The sequence below is a fragment of the Pinus tabuliformis genome, chromosome 7 (assembly GCF_031772625.1).
Source record: "Pinus tabuliformis cultivar Carrire ecotype Pingquan chromosome 7, CPIR1, whole genome shotgun sequence".
Lineage (NCBI taxonomy): Eukaryota > Viridiplantae > Streptophyta > Pinopsida > Pinales > Pinaceae > Pinus > Pinus tabuliformis.
The window spans coordinates 535,107,215-535,128,624 of record NC_142293.1 but is presented as its reverse complement, the minus strand read 5'-3'; the positions used below and the strand labels follow the sequence as shown (position 1 = coordinate 535,128,624).

The 21,410-nt window shown below is 33.9% G+C and overlaps 1 protein-coding gene across 1 annotated transcript; it reads left to right on the top strand.

Annotated features, from left to right (window-relative positions):
- The first annotated feature begins 13,558 nt into the window (after positions 1-13,558).
- Positions 13,559-14,062, top strand: LOC149248425 (uncharacterized). Its single transcript, XM_089449855.1, has one exon. The coding sequence runs from the start codon at positions 13,559-13,561 to the stop codon at positions 14,060-14,062; it is 504 nt and encodes a 167-aa protein (XP_089305981.1).
- Positions 14,063-21,410: the final 7,348 nt, after the last annotated feature.

Genomic DNA, 21,410 nt, shown 5'->3' with positions numbered 1-21,410 from the left:
TGGTGCAAAGTCAAAGTGAGGAGATAGATGAAGAATGAACGCACAGGAATCGTTGGATCTCGGAGATCAACGGACGAGGTCGAAGGAAATGAGCGGCCAAGATTAAATCGCGTAGATTGGTGTTAAGAAATGAACGGCGGAGATCAATTTAAGCAGTAGCGAAAGAGGAATCCAGAGAAGTCGTCGATGGTAGAAGATCTACGGTCATCGGGCTTTAACAAGCTCAGGCGTTAGTCAAGAAGAAAGGTAGATTTAAAATTATAAGTGTGTTATCGGGTGGAGAAAAAGTGGTAAGTGGTATTAGAGGGTAGTCACCCGATTCCACTTATCGATTGACACGTAGCACGAGGGTGGAGAGAGAAAACTGCTTTATCGGACGGGTATTCTCCATGCTTGTGACTCACCTGATATCGTCGTGGGCCATCGGATCCATTTGGAGGATTGTCGTGCAAGTTTGATTGATCAGGAAAGGACATCAACCATCAGATCATGGGGTTGAAATCTATGGTGGAGAACGAACCCGATAAAGGTAAACCTCGGTAAATGTGCAAGGGCGGTGGATTGGTAGAAAGGTAAGTTTATGTGTATTTCTATTTAAAAGGGGTATGATAGATAATGCGCGGTTGTAGGTTTATGGGTTAAGTCCGCATTAACCAAAGTTAAGAGCGGGTATGGTTATTATGCGAGGCTTAAGGATTAATCAAGGTTAATAACGTTGAATTAAGTTCTGCTTAAAGGTTAATGAAGGGTAAGACTTATGTGTAGTCAAATAACATGTTTCCGCATAATGAAGTTAATGAAGAAGCCTTAAACCTTAATAGAATGAAGGTTTGACTAGGAAGGGGAAATGATATTCCTCAGGCAAGACAATTGTGATTATGCATTTTATATGCATACTGTGGGTGTAAGCGGGGGTAACCCTGCATCATTATGAGAACAAAGCAATTATATTTATGAGAGAGAATGATAGTATGAGATCAACTTGACAAGTATTAAAATCTAAGAGAAAGATAAATTTGGAGGCTAATAAATGTGCATATTCATGTAACTAAGTACACCTTAATGTTTTGTTAATCCATTACTTGATTTTTACTTGTTTGAAGGAATTTGAAAGAACGATCTACAATTTCCATTGTTTATAAAAAAAGTGTCAATTGGCTAAGAGAAGTGGTATTTAATAGTCAACCTCATGCGTTGGGTGAGGATGATGATCCTTGTGTTCCTTGAAATAACGGACACAATGGCACATATTAACATTCTCAAACTCAATTACATATGTCGTTGGGCATCGTATTGTATGCCTTATTTATTTGGAATATCCATGTCACATGCAACATGCATGAATGCTTCGCACACAACTCACAATAACCATGATATAACACATGAAAATAAAGCATGAATAGAAGCCATGATCATTAAATGATCGCATACAACACTTGGGCTAATCTTTGGCCATTTCATTAGTATTAATAATATCACAACACAAAACTAGTTACCTCACATTCCATTGTATCCTAAACGAAATTATTGATACATCACAAGGACAATACTCTTTGTATGCTAATAAACCATGAGAGACAAAGTTTTTCCCTCTACCTAATCCATTATACGTTCAAGCACCTACTCCTTTCCCAAGTGATAAATAACAAATCGAGATCTATCCCAATAGCCTCTTCTAGTTAACCTTTACTTAATAATTGATCAACATAGCTACATGATCAGATTAAATCAAACTTAGTCATTAGTACCTAGAAACTACTTAATTACATTACATTGAACATCAATGAGATAACCAAACATCTCAAGGGGGACACAAACATTCAATCAACTATATAACTTTGCGGATCACTTATAGTCTCATGGATAACCTATGTCTGCCTCAAGTGATTGAAATTTCTCGAGAAAAAAAAAAAGAACGGGTTTCCCAAAGCCTAAATACTTAAGATCTATTCCCAAGAGACTTGGGACAAGTAACTCATGGTAAGTCCCCTCAACTAGTGACAAGTTAAGCAGATCAAACTAATGTAGCTAGTTCTCTAGAACAAAAATACTCCTTAGTTCAATATAATTCAAGCCTTGAAGAATCAATAAACACTCCATCTACTTACAAATAAGTCTAGACAAAATTAGGAAAGAATAAGAAGAAATATATCGTAGAGTCTCAACCAATGGTGGCAAGAAGTTAGACCTAGAAACTAGTTTAATTGTGTATTGCTTTTGTCTATTGTTATATAATCAATTTGTGAGGGTTGTACTCATGTAAAAAATGTTCAAATGTAGCTCTTTAGAGTATTTTCAAAATAAGTCAATTACGTTCTTCTTGGGCAGTTTGAGAGCCACTGATTTAGATCTATCTGCCTCGGAATTTTGGCAAGCTAGTAATTCTCGATCTAACTCAACTGCATGTATCCATCACAATTTTGGTTAATACAGATTCCCAATTACAGTTAAAAAATAAATTATTGTGTTATGCTATTACTAAATAAAAAACAAGATGCCTATAACATTCATTTAGCTCATCATTTATAACATTGATGCCCATTAAGGTTTATTTAAAAAAAAATAGAAGTGGATGTTAATGTTATAAAACATGTTACAACTGTAATTTGTAATATATAGTTTGCATATGTTTGATTGTTAAAATTGTTTACTTTTTAATTGGAGATTATAAGTTTGAATTAGAAATAATAGGGGTATATACATTATTGTAAACTAAATAGGCAAATCATTGTCAAAGGGATCCCTTATCACACAAATAAGGATATCTCATACGTCATTTGGGTGTCATTCTAAGTCATGACCTTGAAATTAAAATATTTTTGTTTTATTAAAATAAGGAAAGTCAAAATTGTGGTTGCACTACTTATGATTCAACAATATCAAAAGCAACATAAAATAAAAATGCAAAAATAATATGTACATTGAAAAACGATAGCAAACCTAAAATAATCACCAAAATGTGAAAATAATTTTACATTTGAAAAGTGACATTGAACTTCTAAAATTTATCAATCAAGTTTAGATGTCATTAATAACAAACACATTTTTAAATTTTAAATGTCATAAATATCAATCCTTCTAGCTCCAAGGTTCATTTCATAAAGGATGGAGACTACATGATTTGCGAAAAATGCTTATATTATGCTTCAAGTCTGAACCCTAATGAAGGATATATTACCAGCCCATTTTTACCAATTTAACAAGCCATTGTCGATAACACACACAACTTATCTATCTGTATATAAACTCAACAAATGACAAAAAGGAAGATGAAACCCGAAAATGTAAACCATCACACTAGACATTGGTCTAAGGTACATATATTGTTGTCATAAAAAAGTAAGGTATAAAATTAATAAATATTAAAGTGTTATGAGAACAAAGAAATTATAGTTATGGGAGAGAATGGTAGTTTGAGATCAACTTGACAACTATTAAAATCTAAGAGAAAGTGAAACTCAGAGGCTAATAAATGTGCATATTCATGTGACCAAGTACACCTTAATGTTTTGTTAATCCATTACTTGATTTTTACTTGTTTGAAGGAATTTGAAAGAACAATCTACAATTTCCATTGTTTATAAAAAGGAGTCAGGTGATTAAGAGAAGTGGTATTTAATAGTCAACCGCATGCGTTGGGTGAGGATGATGATCCTTGTGTTCCTTCAAATAAGGGACACAATGGCACATATTAAAGCTGTCAAACTCAATTACATATGTCGTTGGGCATCCTATTGTATGCCTTATTTATTTGGCATATCCATGTCACATGAAACATGCATGAATGCTTGGTACACAACTCACAATAACCATGATATAACACATGAACATAAAGAATGAATATAAGTCATGATAATTAAAGGATTGCATAGAAAATTGGGGCTAATATTTGGCTATTTCATTAGTATTAATAAAACCACAACACAAAACTAGTTACCTCACATGCCATTGTATCCTAAAGGAACTTCTTGATACATGACAAGCACAATACTCTTTGTATGTTAATAAACCATGACAGACAAAGTTTGTCCCTCTACCTAATCTACTAAACTTTCAAGCACCCACTCCTATACCATGTGATAAATAACAAATCGAGATCTATCTCAAATAGCCTCTTCTAGTTAACCTTTACTTAATAGTTGATCAACATAGCTACATTCTCATATTAAATCAAACTTAGTCATTAGTACCTAACAACTACTTAATTAAATTACATTGAACATCAATGAGATAACCAAACATCTCCAGGGGGACACAACCATTGAATCAACTATATAACTTTGCAAATCACCATATAGTCTCATGGATAAACCTCTGTCTTCATCAAGTGACTCCAATTTATCAAGAAAAACAATAAGAATGGGTTTCCCAAAGCCTAAAGACATAATATCTAGTCCCACGTGACTTGGGACAAATAACTCATGGTAAGTCTCCTCAACTAGTGGCAAGTTAGGCATATCAAACTATTGTAGCCAATTCTCTAGTATAAAAAGACTCCTTTGTTCAAGATAATTCAAGCCTTGAAGAATCAATAAATACTCCATCTACTTACAAAGAAGTCTAGACAAAATTAGGAAAGAATAAGAAGAAATCTCTTGTAGAGTCTCAGCCAAAGGTGGCAAGTAGTTGGACCTAGAAACTAGTTTAATTGTGTATTGCTTTTGTCTATTGTTATATAATCAATTTGTGAGAATATTACACATGTAAACAATGTTGAAATGTATCTCTTTCGAGTATTTTCAAAATAAGTCAATTACGTTCTTCTTGTGCATTTTGACATTCACTCATTTAGATCTATCCTCCTTAAGATTTTGGCAAGCTAGTAATTCTCGATGTAACTCAAGTGCATGTATCCATCACAATTTTTGCTTAATATAGATTTCCCAATTACAGTTAAAAAATAAATTATTGTGTTATGTTATTACCAAAAAAAAAGACGCCTATAACATTCATTTAGCTCATCATTTATAACATCGATGCTAATTAATGTTTATGGTTAAAAATATATATATAAGTGGATGTTAATATTATAGAAAACATTACAACCATAATTTGTAATATATAGTTTGAATATGTTTAATTGTTAAAATTGTTTACTTTTTCTTTGGAAATTATAAGTTTGAATTAAGAAATAATAGAGCTATATACATCTTTATAAACTAAATATTCAAATCATTGTCAAAGGGATCCATTATCACTCGAATAAGGATATCTCATACGTCATTTGGGTGTCAATCTTGGTCATGACCTTGAAATTAAAATATTGTTGTTTTATTAAAATAAGGAAAATCAAAATTGTCGTTGCACTACTTATGATTCAACAATATCAAAAGCAACATAAAATCAAAATGCAAAAATAATTTGTACATTGCAAAACTATAGCATACCTAAAATAATCACCAAAATGTGAAAATAATTGTACATTTGAAAAGTGACATTGAACCTGTAAAATTTATCAATCAAGTTTAGAAGTCATAAATAACAAACACATTTTTAACTTTTAAATGTCATAAACAACAAACACGTTTTAAAATTTTAAATGTCATAAATATCAATCCCTCTAGCTCCAAGGTTCATTTCATCATGCGTGGAGACTACATGATTTGGGAAAAGTGCTTATATTATGCTTGAAGGATTTTACAATGTGTCAGTAGTGAGACTTCAACCCTAATGAAGGATATATTACCAGCCGAGTTTACCAATTTAACAAGCCATTTTCGATAACACACACAACTTATCTATTTGTATATAAACTCAACAAATGACAAAAAAGACGATGAAACCCGAAAATGTAAACCATCAAACTAGACATTGGTCTAAGGTACATATAGTGCTGTCATAAAAAAGTAAGATATAAAATTAATAAATATTAAATTGTTGTGAGAACAAAGCAATTATATTTATGAGGGAGAATGATAGTATGAGATCAACTTGAAAAGTATTAAAATCTAAGAGAGAGAAATTTGGAGGCTAATAAATGTGCATATTCATGTAACTAAGTACACCTTAATGTTTTGTTAATCCATTACTTGATTTTTACTCGTTTGAACGAATTTGAAAGAACGATCTACAATTTCCATTGTTTATAAAAAAAGGAGTCAATTGACTAAGAGAAGTGGTATTTAATAGTCAACCTCATGCGTTGGGTGAGGATGATGATCCTTGTGTTCCTTGAGATAATGGACACAATGCCACATATTAACATTCTCAAACTCAATTACATATGTCGTTGGGCATCCTATTGTATGCCTTATTTATTGGCATATCCATGTCACATGCAACATGCATGAATGCTTCGCACACAACTCACAATAACCTTTATATAACACATGAAAATAAAGCATGAATAGAAGCCATGATCATTAAATGATCGCATACAACACCTGGTCTAATCTTTGGCCATTTCATTAGTATTAATAAAACCACAACACAAAACTAGTTACCTCACATTCCATTGTATCCTAAAGGAAATTATTGATACATCACAAGGACAATACTCTTTGTATGCTAATAACCCATGAGAGACAAAGTTTGTCCCTCTACCTAATCCATTATACGTTCAAGCACCCATTCCTTTCCCAAGTGATAAATAACAAATCGAGATCTATCCCAAATAGCCTCTTCTAGGTAACCTTTACTTAATAATTGATCAACATAGCTACATGATCAGATTAAATCAAATTTAGTCATTAGTACCTAGAAACTACTTAATTACATTACATTGAACATCAATGACATAACCAAACATCTCCAGGGGACAAAACCATTCAATCAACTATATAACTTTGCGGATCACTGTATAGTCTCATGGATAAACCTATGTCTGCCTCAAGTGACACCAATTTCTCACAAAAAACAATAAGAACGGGTTTCCCAAAGCCTAAAGACTTAATATCTAGTCCCACCAAACTTGGGACAAGTAACTCATGGTAAGCCCCCTCAACTAGTGGCAAGTTAGGCAGATCAAACTAATGTAGCTAGTTCTCTAGAACAAAAAGACTCCTTATTTCAATATAATTCAAGCCTCGAAGAATCAATAAACACTCCATCTACTTACAAAGAAGTCTAGACAAAATTAGGAAAGAATAAGAGGAAATCTATTATAGAGTCTGAGCCAATGGTGGCAAGAAGATAGATCTAGAAACTAGTTTAATTGTGTATTTCTTTTGTCTATTGTTATATAATTAATTTGTGAGAATCGTACTCATGTAAAAAATGTTGAAATGTAGCTCTTTAGAGTATTTTCAAAATAAGTCAATTACATTCTTCTTGGGCATTTCGAGAGCCACTGATTTAGATCTATCTACCTCGGAATTTTGGCAAGCTAGTAATTCTCGATCTAACTCAACTGCATGTATCCAACACAATTTTTGATTAATATAGATTTCCCAATTACAGTTAAAAAATAAATTATTGTGTTATGCTATTATTTAAAAAAAAACAAGACGCTTATAAAATTCATTTAGCTCATCATTTATAACATTGATGCCCATTAATGTTTATGGTTAAAAAAAATAGAAGTGGATGTTAATGTTTTAAAAAATGTTACAACTGTAATTTGTAATATATAGTTTGAATATGTTTAATTGTTAAAAATTGTTTACTTTCTCTTTGGAGATTATAAGTTTGAATTAAGAAATAACAGGAGTATATACATATTTGTAAACTAAATAGTCAAATCATTGTCAAAGGGATCCCTTATCACACAAATAAGGATATCTCATACATCATTTGGGTGTCATTCTAAGTCATGACCTTGAAATTAAAATATTTTTGTTTTATTAAAATAAGGAAAGTCAAAATTGTGGTTGCACTACTTATGATTCAACAATATCAAAAGCAACATAAAATAATAATAATAAAATTTGTACATTGAAAAACGATAGAAAACCTAAAATAATCACCAAATTGTGAAAATAATTGTACATTTGAAAAGTGACATTGAACCTGTAAAATTTATCAATCAAGTATAGATGTCATAAATAACAAACACGTTTTTAAATTTTAAATGTCATAAATATCGATCCTTCTAGCTTCAAGGTTCATTTCATCATGCATGGAGACTACATGGTTTGGGAAAAATGCTTATACTATGCTTGAAGGATTTTACAATGTGTCAATAGTGGGACTTGAACCCTAATGAAGGATATATTACCAGCCCATTCTTACCAATTTAACAAGCCATTGTCGATAACACACACAACTTATCTATTTATATATAAACTTAACAAATGACAAAAAAGACGATGAAACCCGAAAATGCAAACCATCACACTAGACATTGGTCTAAAGTACATATATTGTTGTCATAAAAAAGTAAGGTATAAAATTAATAAATATTAAACCATTATGAGAACAAGGAAATTATAGTTATGAGAAAGAATGATAGTATGAGATCAACTTGACAAGTATTAAAATCTAAGAGAGAGAAACTTGGAGGCTAACAAATGTGCATATTCATGTAACCAAGTACACCTTAATGTTTTGTTAATCCATTACATGATTTTTACTTGTTTGAAGGAATTTGAAAGAACAATCTACAATTTCCATTGTTTATAAAAAAGGAGTCAAATCATTAAGAGAAGTGGTATTTAATAGTCAACCTCATGCGTTGGGTGAGGATGATGATCCTTGTGTTCCTTGAAATAAGGTACATAATGGCACATATTAACATTGTAAACTCAATTACGTATGTCGTTGGGCATCCTATTGTATGCCTCAGTTATTTGGCATATCCATGTCAAAAGAAACATGTTGAATGTTTCGTAAACAACTCACAATAACCATGATATAACACATGAACATAAAGTATGAATAGAAACCATGATCATTAAAGGATCGATTACAACACTGGGGCTAATCTTTGGCCATTTCATTAGTATTACTAAAACTACAACACAAAACTAGTTACCTCACATGCCATTGTATCCTAAAGGAACTTCTTGATACATCACAAGGACAATACTCCTTGTATGCTAATAAACCCTGGCAGACAAAGCTTGCTCCTCTAACCAATCCACTAAACTTTCAAGCACCCACTCCTTTTCCAAGTGATAAATAACAAATCAAGATCTATCTCAAATAGCCTCTTCTAATTAAAAAATAAGTTATTGTGTTATGCTATTATTAAAAAAAATATGCCTATAACATTCATATGGCTCATCATTTATAACATGGATGCCCATTAATGTTTATGGTTATATATATGTGTGTGTGTGTGTGTGTGTGTGTGGATGTTAATGTTAGAAAAAACATTACCACTGTAATTTGTAATATATAGTTTGAATATGTTTAATTGTTAAAATTGTTTAGTTTTCTTTGGAGATTATATGTTTGAATTAAGAAATAATAGGAGTATATACATCTTTGTAAACTAAATAGCCAAATCATTGTCAAAGGGATCCATTATCACACAAATAAGGATATCTCATACGTCATTTGGGTGTCAATCTAAGTCATAACCTTGAGATTAAAATATGTTTTTTTTAATTAAAATAAGGAAAATCAAAATTGTGGTTGCACTAATTATGATTCAATAATATCAAAAGCAACATAAAATCAAAATGCAAAAATAAACTATACAATGAAAAACGATAACAAACCTAAAATAATCACCTAAATGTGAAAATAATTGTACATTTGAAAAGTGACATTGAACTTGTAAAATTTATCAATCAATTTTGGATGTCATAAATAACAAACACATTTTAAAATTTTAAATGTCATAAATATCAATCCTTCTAGCTCCAAGATTCATTTCATCATGCGTGGAGACTACATGGTTTGGGAAAAGTGCTTATATTATGCTTGAAGGATTTTACATTGTGTCAATAGTGAGACTTGAACCCTAATGAAGGATATATTACCAACACATTTTTACCATTCTAATAAGCCATCGTCAATAACACACACAACTTATCTATTTGTATATAAACTCAACAAATGACAAAAATGACAATGAAACCCAAAAATGTAAACCATCACACTAGACATTGGTTTAAGGTACATATATTGTTGTCATAAAAAAGTAAGCTATAAAATTAATAAATATTAAATTGTTATGTGATGCAGGAGCATTAGCTCAAAAATTTAATTGTATTCTAGTAGACATAGGGGGTCTTGTATTTTCAAGGAAGTTGGATTCCTATGTATGTAATCATTAATGTTTAAGTGATTAAAATAGGAAGTAATTAGATGTTGTGAGGATGTTTGTAAATGCTCTCAAATGAAGGAGAAAATGAGTGGTTAATAATGACGAGAGAGTTAGAAGTCAATTATAACTCTTAAGGTAGTTTCATGATTTGAGGAACTAGAGAGGATTCCTCGGGATTAACTGGAGCTAGAAGTGGACTTAGAGGATATTTAGGATTCAGTTCAGTAGATTAAGGATCTGAACCAGTATTAGTTCAACAGAACCATTCTAGTATAAATGTAAGCCTAAAAGGCATAAACAGGAGTTAGATGGTTAGACAGTAGATAGTTAACTAGCTAGATATTGCTAGCTAGGGTGTGACTATAAGCCTACAGGCAGACTGTAAAACAGAGGCCACTGATATTGAAGATCAGGCCTAAGAGATAGAGAGCCTCGATATGTAATCATTTGTTTATATATATATATATATATATATATACAAAGGTTTATTCCAGAACTGTATAGATGTGTGAAATTAATATTGAATGATTGAATTACGTGTAAGTTGTGTATTCTGTAACAAAGGTTGCAGGCAGAGTTCTGTATAACTACACAGAGGAGGAAAATGATTCGGAGGAATCATAATGGGTCATTGAATCCAATTGGAGATTTAGAATAACGCTCTAAAGAGGTAGCGGTGTGAGAATTCGCGGAGTTAAGCTCAAAGAGAGTTGACCAGTGGAAGAGCAGAAGGTCGAAACCCTGAAGAAAAACTCGAAACCACAAAACACTGAAGAAATGACGCAAAGTCAAAGTGAGGAGATAGATGAAGAATGAACGCACAGGAACCGTTGGATCTCGGAGATCAACGGACGAGGTCGAAGGAAATGAGCGGCCAAGATTAAATCGCGTAGATTGGTGTCAAGAAATGAACGGCGGAGATCAATTTAAGCAGTAGCGGAAGAGGAATCCGGAGAAGCCGTCGCAGCCGTCGATGGTAGAATATCTACGATCATTGGGCTTTAACAAGATTGGCCATTAGTCAAGAAGAAAGGTAGATTTAAAATTATAAGCGAGTTATCGGGTGCAGAAAAAGTGGTAAGTGGTATTAGAGGGTAGTCACCCGATTCCACTTATCGATTGACACGTAGAACGAGGGTGGAGAGAGAAAACCGCTTTATCGGGCGGGTATTCTCCATGCTTGTGACTCACCCGATATCGTCGTGGGCCGTCGGATCCATTGAGTGCATATCAATGACGGAGGATTGTCGTGCAACTTTGATTGATCAAGAAAGGATATCAACCGTCAGATCATGGGGTTGAAATCTATGGTGGAGAACGAACCCGATAAAGGTAAACCTCGGTAAATGTGCAAGGCCGGTGGATTGGTAGAAAGGTAAGTTTATGTGTATTTCTATTAAAAAGGGGTATAATAGAAATAATGCGCAGTTGTACGTTTATGGGTTAAGTCCGCATTAACCAAAGTTAAGAGCGGGTATGGTTATTATGCGAGGCTTAAGGATTAATCAAGGTTAATAAGGTTGAATTAAGTTCTGCTTAAAGGTTAATGAAGGGTAAGACTACGTGTAGTCAAATAACATGTTTCCGCATAATGAAGTTAATGAAGAAGCCTTAAACCTTAACAGAATGAAGGTTTGACTAGGCAGGGGAAATGATATTCCTCGTGCAAGACAATTGTGATTATGCATTTTATATGCATACTATGGGTGTAAGCGAGGGTAACCCTGCATCATTATGAGAACAAAGCAATTATATTTATGAGAGAGAATGATAGTATGAGATCAACTTGAAAAGTATTAAAATCTAAGAGAAAGATAAATTTGGAGGCTAATAAATGTGCATATTCATGTAACTAAGTACACCTTAATGTTTTGTTAATCCATTACTTGATTTTTACTTGTTTGAAGGAATTTGAAAGAATGATCTACAATTTCCATTGTTTATAAAAAAAGAGTCAATTGGCTAAGAGAAGTGGTATTTAAAAGTCAACCTCATGCATTGGGTGAGGATGATGATCCTTGTGTTCCTTGAGATAACGGACACAATGGCACATATTAACATTCAAAAACTCAATTACATATGTCGTTGGGCATCCTATTGTATGCCTTATTTATTTGGAATATCCATGTCACATGCAACATGCATGAATGCTTCGCACACAACTCACAATAACCATGATATAACACATGAAAATAAAGCATGAATAGAAGCCCTGATCATTAAATGATCGCATACAACACTTGGGCTAATCTTTGGCCATTTCATTAGTATTAATAATATCACAACACAAAACTAGTTACCTCACATTCCATTGTATCCTAAATGAAATTATTGATACATCACAAGGACAATACTCTTTGTATGCTAATAAACCATGAGAGACAAAGTTTTTCCCTCTACCTAATCCATTATACGTTCAAGCACCTACTCCTTTCCCAAGTGATAAATAACAAATCGAGATTTGTCCCAATAGCCTCTTCTTGTTAACCTTTACTTAATAATTGATCAACATAGCTACATGATCAAGTTAAATCAAACTTAGTCATTAGTACCTAGAAACTACTTAATTACATTACATTGAGCATCGATGAGATAACCAAACATCTCAAGGGGGACACAAACATTCAATCAACTATATAACTTTGCAGATCACTTTATAGTCTCATGGATAACCTAAGTCTGGCTCAAGTGACTCAAATTTCTGAAGCAAAAAAATAAGAACAGGTTTCCCAAAGCCTAAATACTTAAGATCTAGTCCCACAAGACTTGGAACAAGTAACTCATGGTGAGTCCCCTCAACTAGTGACAAGTTAGGCAGATCAAACTAATGTAACTAGTTCTCTAGAACAAAAATAATCCTTATTTCAATATAATTCAAGCCTCGAAGAATCAATAAACACTCCATCTACTTACAAATAAGTCTAGACAAAATTAGGAAAGAATAAGAAGAAATATATTGTAGAGTCTCAACCAATGGTGGCAAGAAGTTAGACCTAGAAACTAGTTTAATTGTGTATTGCTTTTGTCTATTGTTATATAATCAATTTGTGAGAGTTGTACTCATGTAAAAAATGTTCAAATGTAGCTCTTTAGAGTATTTTCAAAATAAGTCAATTACGTTCTTCTTGGGCATTTTGAGAGCCACTGATTTAGATCTATCTGCCTCGGAATTTTGGCAAGCTAGTAATTCTCGATCTAACTCAACTGCATGTATCCATCACAATTTTTGCTTAATATAGATTCCCAATTACAGTTAAAAAATAAATTATTGTGTTATGCTATTACTAAAAAAAGAAAAAACAAAAGGTAGAAGGGGAACAATCGGACACAAGAGTCAAAGAGTGGATCAGCAAGTTCAAATTAGGGAGAGGACATCAGAAGAAAGGGAATACAGGGAGGAGGAACATGGACTGGAAATTAAGAGGAACTAAAGAAGAAGTCAAAAGTTGGATCCATAACCAAAACCGCCCTACTCTCCACTTTGATGGGGCCTCAAAGAACAACCCAGGTCAAGCGGGAGCAGGGGGAGTAATCAAAGACTGTCAGGGGAGGACCATAGTCACCTTCGAATGGGGGTTGGGCAACATGACAAATAACAGGGCGGAGGCTTACAGCCTTCTTCTTGGGACCTCCATTGCCAAGAGCCACGGTCTGAGAAATCTACTAATTCTAGGAGATTCCGCAATCATCATTGCAGCCTTGATCACAGGGAAGGAATTCAGACAAACAGCTTTAAACAACATCAAAGCTAGGATTATGGGAAATATCAGGTCCCTTGGCAATGTCACATTCAAACACATTCTCAGAACAAACAATGAGGAGGCAGACAATCAAGCAAAAAAGGCTTCAAACAGGCAAATATGTGAAGTCAAGGAGAATGACAGAATATACAGGAAAGATATTCCCTAAGCGGGCTTCCCCCGATGCCCCCTCCAAAAACCGCAGCCATCTCAGGGTCTGGGATTGTGATTTTCCCCTTCGCACAAGCCATGCCAGCAGCCATATCAAATCTGTTGACCTCCCCCCTCCCAAGAACATACCCCCTAGGTGCGGATCCGAGCATATGTGGCTCCATTAGATCATTATATATGGCAGTCGGGCTTCAAGCAATAGCACAGATCAGTTTTCTTGTCCGCAGCTCGACTCCGGCAACAGAAGGCGTATCGTGGAAGGACTCATCTCTCATCAGGAAGAAGAGACCCTCATGGCGCTCTTGGTAAACTTAGTTACTCTCTTTGCTGGTTTTCACTCGCTAATCTCTCTGTTTATGCAATGCAGCAGTGACTCAGGCATATTCCTGAAGATCACCCTCGGTCCTCTGAGATTATCGCACTTCTCCCTTCGATTTCAGCAGTCCAGCGCCCTCCTCTTCATCTCACTCAGAATCTCGCTCACAGCCTATATTACTCTCTCCACTGATATCCAAAAGCGTGTCCCTCTGCCTTTACACTTCAGAAGAGACTCGGGCCTTTCCCTGAAGATCACTCTCGGCTCTTCACGCTGGGCGCATCGTTCCTCTTGTATTCATCACTCCAGCACATTCTCCTCCGCTTTCTCTTCAATCCCGTTCATAGCCCCCCACTGTCCCGACCCTCTGTGCGAAAGAATGGCCGACCAACACCATCCTCCAGCTGAGCAGGCCCAACCTAGCAACTTTTATGACAATCTTTTCAATAATAAGGAGTGCACAATGTGTAAAGCCCATACCATAATGATTAACAGCCTGACCAAGCAGCTGAAAGAGCTGCAAGAAGATTATCACTCTGATAGGAATTCTAAGAGGAGAAAATTGGACAAAAGAAAGAATGAGATTGAAGCACTGCAGGAGCGTTGCAGCCATTTGGAGGCAGCCATGGAACACATACACTCTCTCACCCAAAGCTACCAAGCAAAAGCATCAACCAAGGCAAGTGTCCGGAATCCGGACGATTCAGTCACCCAGCACTTCCCATAAGGAATGCATTGCAAATACTGTTGGATAGGAGGCTCTTTTGTTAGACAATACAGTCGTCTTTGTTTTAGTTTCTGTTTAAATCAAAGAAGCAAGGAGGAATATGGGTCTGCGTACCCACTTTTGATCCTCACCCTTCAGACAAATTTCCCGGATGTAATAGAACTATGTAATGTTGTTTGTTTTATAAAATAAAAGTATCCGACTTTGTTAAAAAAAAAAAAAAAAAAAAAAAAAACAAGACGCCTATAACATTCATTTAGCTCATCATTTATAACATTGATGCCCATTAAGGTTTATGGTTAAAAAAAAAATAGAAGTGGATGTTAATGTTATAAAACATGTTACAACTGTAATTTGTAATATATAGTTTGCATATGTTTGATTGTTAAAATTGTTTACTTTTTCATTGGAGATTATAAGTTTGAATTAAGAAATAATAGGGGTATATACATCATTGTAAACTAAATAGGCAAATCATTGTCAAAGGGATCCCTTATCACACAAATAAGGATATCTCATGCATCATTTGGGTGTCATTCTAAGTCATGACCTTGAAATTAAAATATTTTTGTTTTATTAAAATAAGGAAAGTCAAAATTGTGGTTGCACTACTTATGATTCAACAATATCAAAAGCAACATAAAATAAAAATGCAAAAATAATATGTACATTGAAAAACGATAGCAAACCTAAAATAATCACCAAAATGTGAAAATAATTTTACATTTGAAAAGTGACATTGAACTTCTAAAATTTATCAATCAAGTTTAGATGTCATAAATAACAAACACATTTTTAAATTTTAAATGTCATAAATATCAATCCTTCTAGCTCCAAGGTTCATTTCATAACGGATGGAGACTACATGGTTTGGGAAAAATGCTTATATTATGCTTCAAGGATTTTACATTGTGTCAATAGTGAAACTTGAACCCTAATGAAGGACATATTACCAGCCCATTTTTACCAATTTAACAAGCCATTGTCGATAACGCACACAACTTATCTATCTGTATATAAACTCAACAAATGACAAAAGGGAAGATGAAACCCGAAAATGTAAACCATCACACTAGACATTGGTCTAAGGTACATTTATTGTTGTCATTAAAAAGTAAGGTATAAAATTAATAAATATTAAAGTGTTACGAGAACAAAGAAATTATAGTTATGGGAGAGAATGGTAGTTTGAGATCAACTTGACAACTATTAAAATCTAAGAGAAAGTGAAACTCAGAGGCTAATAAATGTGCATATTCATGTAACCAAGTACACCTTAATGTTTTGTTAATCCATTACGTGATGTTTACTTGTTTGAAGGAATTTGAAAGAACAATCTACAATTTCCATTGTTTATAAAAAAGGAGTCAGGTGATTAAGAGAAGTGGTATTTAATAGTCAGCCGCATGCGTTGGGTGAGGATGATGATCCTTGTGTTCCTTCAAATAAGGGACACAATCGCACATATTAAAGTTGTCAAACTCAATTACATATGTCGTTGGGCATCCTATTGTATGCCTTATTTATTTGGCATATCCATGTCACGTGCAACATGCATGAATGCTTGGTACACAACTCACAATAACCATGATATAACACATGAACATAAAGAATTAATATAAGTCATGATAATTAAAGGATTGCATGGAAAATTGGGGATAATCTTTGGCTATTTCATTAGTATTAATAAAACCACAACACAAAACTAGTTACCTCACATGCCATTATATCCTAAAGGAACTTCTTGATACATGACAAGCACAATACTCTTTGTATGTTAATAAACCATGACAGACAAAGTTTGTCCCTCTACCTAATCTACTAAACTTTCAATCACCCACTCCTATACCAAGCGATAAATAACAAATCGAGATCTATCTCAAATATCCTCTTCTAGTTAACCTTTACTTAATAATTGATCAACATAGCTACATTCTCAGATTAAATCAAACTTAGTCATTAGTACCTAACAACTACTTAATTAAATTACATTGAACATCAATGAGATAACCAAACATCTCCATGGGGACACAACCATTGAATCAACTATATAACTTTGCATATCACCATATAGTCTCATGGATAGGCCTCTGTCTTCATCAAGTGACTCCAATTTATCAATAAAAACAATAAGAATGGGTTTCCCAAAGCCTAAAGACATAATATCTAGTCCCACATGACTTGGGACAAAGAACTCATGGTAAGTCTCCTCAACTAGTGGCAAGTTAGGCATATCAAACTAATGTAGCCAATTCTCTAGTATAAAAAGACTCCTTTGTTCAAGATAATTCAAGCCTCGAAGAATCAATAAATACTCCATCTACTTACAAAGAAGTCTAGACAAAATTAGGAAAGAATAAGAAGAAATCTCTTGTAGAGTCTCAGCCAACGGTGGCAAGAAGTTGGACCTAGAAACTAGTTTAATTGTGTATTGCTTTTGTCTATTGTTATATAATCAATTTGTGAGAATATTACTCATGTAAACAATGTTGAAATGTAGCTCTTTCGAGTATTTCCAAAATAAGTCAATTACGTTCTTCTTGTGCATTTTGACATTCACTCATTTAGATCTATCCTCCTTAAGATTTTGGCAAGCTAGTAATTCTCGATGTAACTCAAGTGCATGTATCCATCACAATTTTTGCTTAATATAGATTTCCCAATTACAGTTAAAAAATAAATTATTGTGTTATGTTATTATCAAAAAAAAAGACGCCTATAACATTCATTTAGCTCATCATTTATAACATCGATGCTGATTAATGTTTATGGTTAAAAATATATATATAAGTGGATGTTAATGTTATAGAAAACATTACAACCATAATTTGTAATATATAGTTTGAATATGTTTAATTGTTAAAATTGTTTACTTTTTCTTTGGAAATTATAAGTTTGAATTAAGAAATAATAGAGCTATATACATCTTTATAAACTAAATATTCAAATCATTGTCAAAGGGATCCATTATCACTCAAATAAGGATATCTCATACGTCATTTGGGTGTCAATCTTGGTCATGACCTTGAAATTAAAATATTGTTGTTTTATTAAAATAAGGAAAATCAAAATTGTCGTTGCACTACTTATGATTCAACAATATCAAAAGCAACATAAAATCAAAATGCAAAAATAATTTGTACATTGAAAAACTATAGCATACCTAAAATAATCAACAAAATGTGAAAATAATTGTACATTTGAAAAGTGACATTGAACCTGTAAAATCTATCAATCAAGTTTAGAAGTCATAAACAACAAACACATTTTTAAATTTTAAATGTCAGAAATAACAAACACAATTTAAAATTTTAAATGTCATAAATATCAATCCCTCTAGCTCCAAGGTTCATTTCATCATGCGTGGAGACTACATGGTTTGGGAAAAGTGCTTATATTATGCTTGAAGGATTTTACATTGTGTCAATAGTGAGACTTCAACCCTAATGAAGGATATATTACCAGCCGAGTTTTACCAATTTAACAAGCCATTTTCGATAACACACACAACTTATCTATTTGTATATAAACTCAACAAATGACAAAAAAGACAATGAAACCCGAAAATGTAAACCATCAAACTAGACATTGGTCTAAGGTACATATAGTGCTGTCATAAAAAAGTAAGGTATAAAATTTATAAATATTAAATTGTTATGAGAACAAAGCAATTATATTTATGAGGAAGAATGATAGTATGAGATCAACTTGAAAAGTATTAAAATCTAAGAGAAAGAGAAATTTGGAGGCTAATAAATGTGCATATTCATGTAATTAAGTACACCTTAATGTTTTGTTAATCCATTACTTGATTTTTACTTGTTTGAAGGAATTTGAAAGAACGATCTACAATTTCCATTGTTTATAAAAAAGGAGTCAATTGACTAAGAGAAGTGGTATTTAATAGTCAACCTCATGCGTTGGGTGAGGATGATGATCCTTGTGTTCCTTGAGATAACGGACACAATGGCACATATTAACATTCTCAAACTCAATTACATATGTCGTTGGGCATCCTATTGTATGCCTTATTTATTTGGCATATCCATGTCACATGCAACATGCATGAATGTTTCGTACACAGCTCACAATAACCATGATATAACACGTGAAAATAATGCATGAATAGAAGACATGATCATTAAATGATCGCACACAACGCTTGGGCTAATCTTTGGCCATTTCATTATTATTAATAAAACCACAACACAAAACTAGTTAGCTCACATTCCATTGTATCCTAAAGGAATGTATGATTACATCACAAGGACAATACTCTTTGTATTCTAATAGACCATGACAGACAAAGGTTGTTCCTCTACCTAATCCACTAAACTTTCAAGCACCCACTCCTTTACCAAGTGATAAATAACAAATCAAGATCTATCTCAAATAGCCTCTTCTAGTTAACCTTTACTTAATAATTGATCAACATAGCTACATTCTCAGATTTTATCAAACTTAGTCATTAGTATCTAGCAACTACTTAATTACATTACATTGAACATCAATGAGATAACCAAACATCTCCAGGGAGACACAACCATTGAATCAACTATATAACTTTGCAGATCACCTTATAGTCTCATGGATAAACCTCTACCTGCCTCAAGTGACTTCAATTTTCAAGAAAAACAATAAGAATGGGTTTCCCAAAGCCTAAATGTTACACTAAAATTTGTCACCATGACTATTGCAGTCAGTATGGCTCCATCAACAACCATACTGTCCTCCTTGGCAAGTCTTATACCTCTGCTCCTCATGTCAAACTCCAAAAAAGAGAGAAAGCCTTTAAAAAATCAATATAACTCTGGTTACGCAGTTTCTCTTACTCTTACCTACGGGCACGCACCTCAAGTACATAATACCTGCGTACTTGTACGCTCTGTCTGCAAAGGGGTGGGTGCGTATCCCTGTAAAAGTCAAAAGGCGCAAGTTTTACTTCAAAAAACTTACTTGCGGTCGATTCTAGAGCATTCTAGAAGATGGTTTGACGTGGATTGAGCGCCTCCAGATGGTTCATGCATCCCAATGAAAGAGGAACTTATCCCATGAAGAAGGGAGCTATCCCTTTGAAAGAGGGGCTTATCCCATTGATGGTGGACTTGTTTAACTTCCTCCAAAGCTTTATAAATACAGGCATTGGGCCAGAGGGAGGGGGAGTTGAAAGCTGAACATTCCTAAGGGTAGATGCTGCTGAAATTAGGACTCCCTTATAGAGCTTGAGAGGAGAGATCACATTCCTTTCTTAGCTTCATTTGGAAGTGGGTGAGCTGATCAAAGTAGAGGAGAACTCTTGCTGGACCCTGGGAGGGACCTGCACAACACCAAGGCGTTGGTTGTAAGGTTTCTTTTGTTTCCAATTAATACAATTAAGTTCATTTTTCTCAACAAGTTGTTATATATAATTTGTTTCATAAACTCCTTGGTCTTTATGATGAATATGTTTTATTATATGAGTTATTCAGGTGCTATGTAATCGTTTGCTTGTTTGTGTATGCAGGCTTCAAGGAGAGGATCTCATCTGGATCGAAGAGGCTTGGCAACTACAAAGAGCTTTAGACTAAAGGTAAGCCTTAAACACCTGGTTGCTTTTATTTTAAATGCATATTTAGGGAAAGATAGTGCTTGATTGTTTTGTTTGTCACTATAAAAGCCTTGTTTTCTAGGGAGGTCGGTTTTGTCCGCAAAATTGACTCTTTCCGCATGACAAAATGGCGACCATACTGGGGAATCCATGGATTTGATTGATTTCTCTTTTGATTGATACTTTGATTTGAGAAACGTTGATTGCTTTCTAGTTTTTGACTAATTGACTGTGAATTTGGGTGGAATAGTTTAGGATTGAGTTAGTTTTTTATTTTTCTTGTTTTTGAGAGAAGTACGCACCCTCTGAGTTAAGCACAGTGCGTACCTGTACGCACTTCTGCTTTGCACACAGAGCGTGGCCGCACCTGTGCAAACGGGCTGCCTGCGTACCCTGTCAAAAGTTTAGAAAATTTCAATTTTTTCCTTTTTTATCTTTTAGATCTTGTTTATAGCTTATTTGTTGCTGCCCAGATCCACTGGTTACCTGTCAGAAGTTTTCATCTAGGCTTGTTTCATTAGCATCAAGGGTTTTAGTGAAGTTCATAGAAATTCTAGCCCCAGGTTTGATTTTTGTATTGGTCTTGTAGTGACTCTGGCTTTAGAAGTTGTAGAAACCTTGGATATCCCTGATCTTTTCAGTCTTCTTAGGAGTCGGACCATTCGTAAAATCCACCTTTGTGAGAAACCTACCGTTGTGTTCTCTTTGCGGAATTT

Excerpts from the sequence above, each read along its gene's own strand:
- LOC149248425 (XM_089449855.1), top strand. The coding sequence starts at position 13,559 with ATGGACTGGAAATTAAGAGGAACTAAAGAAGAAGTCAAAAGTTGGATC.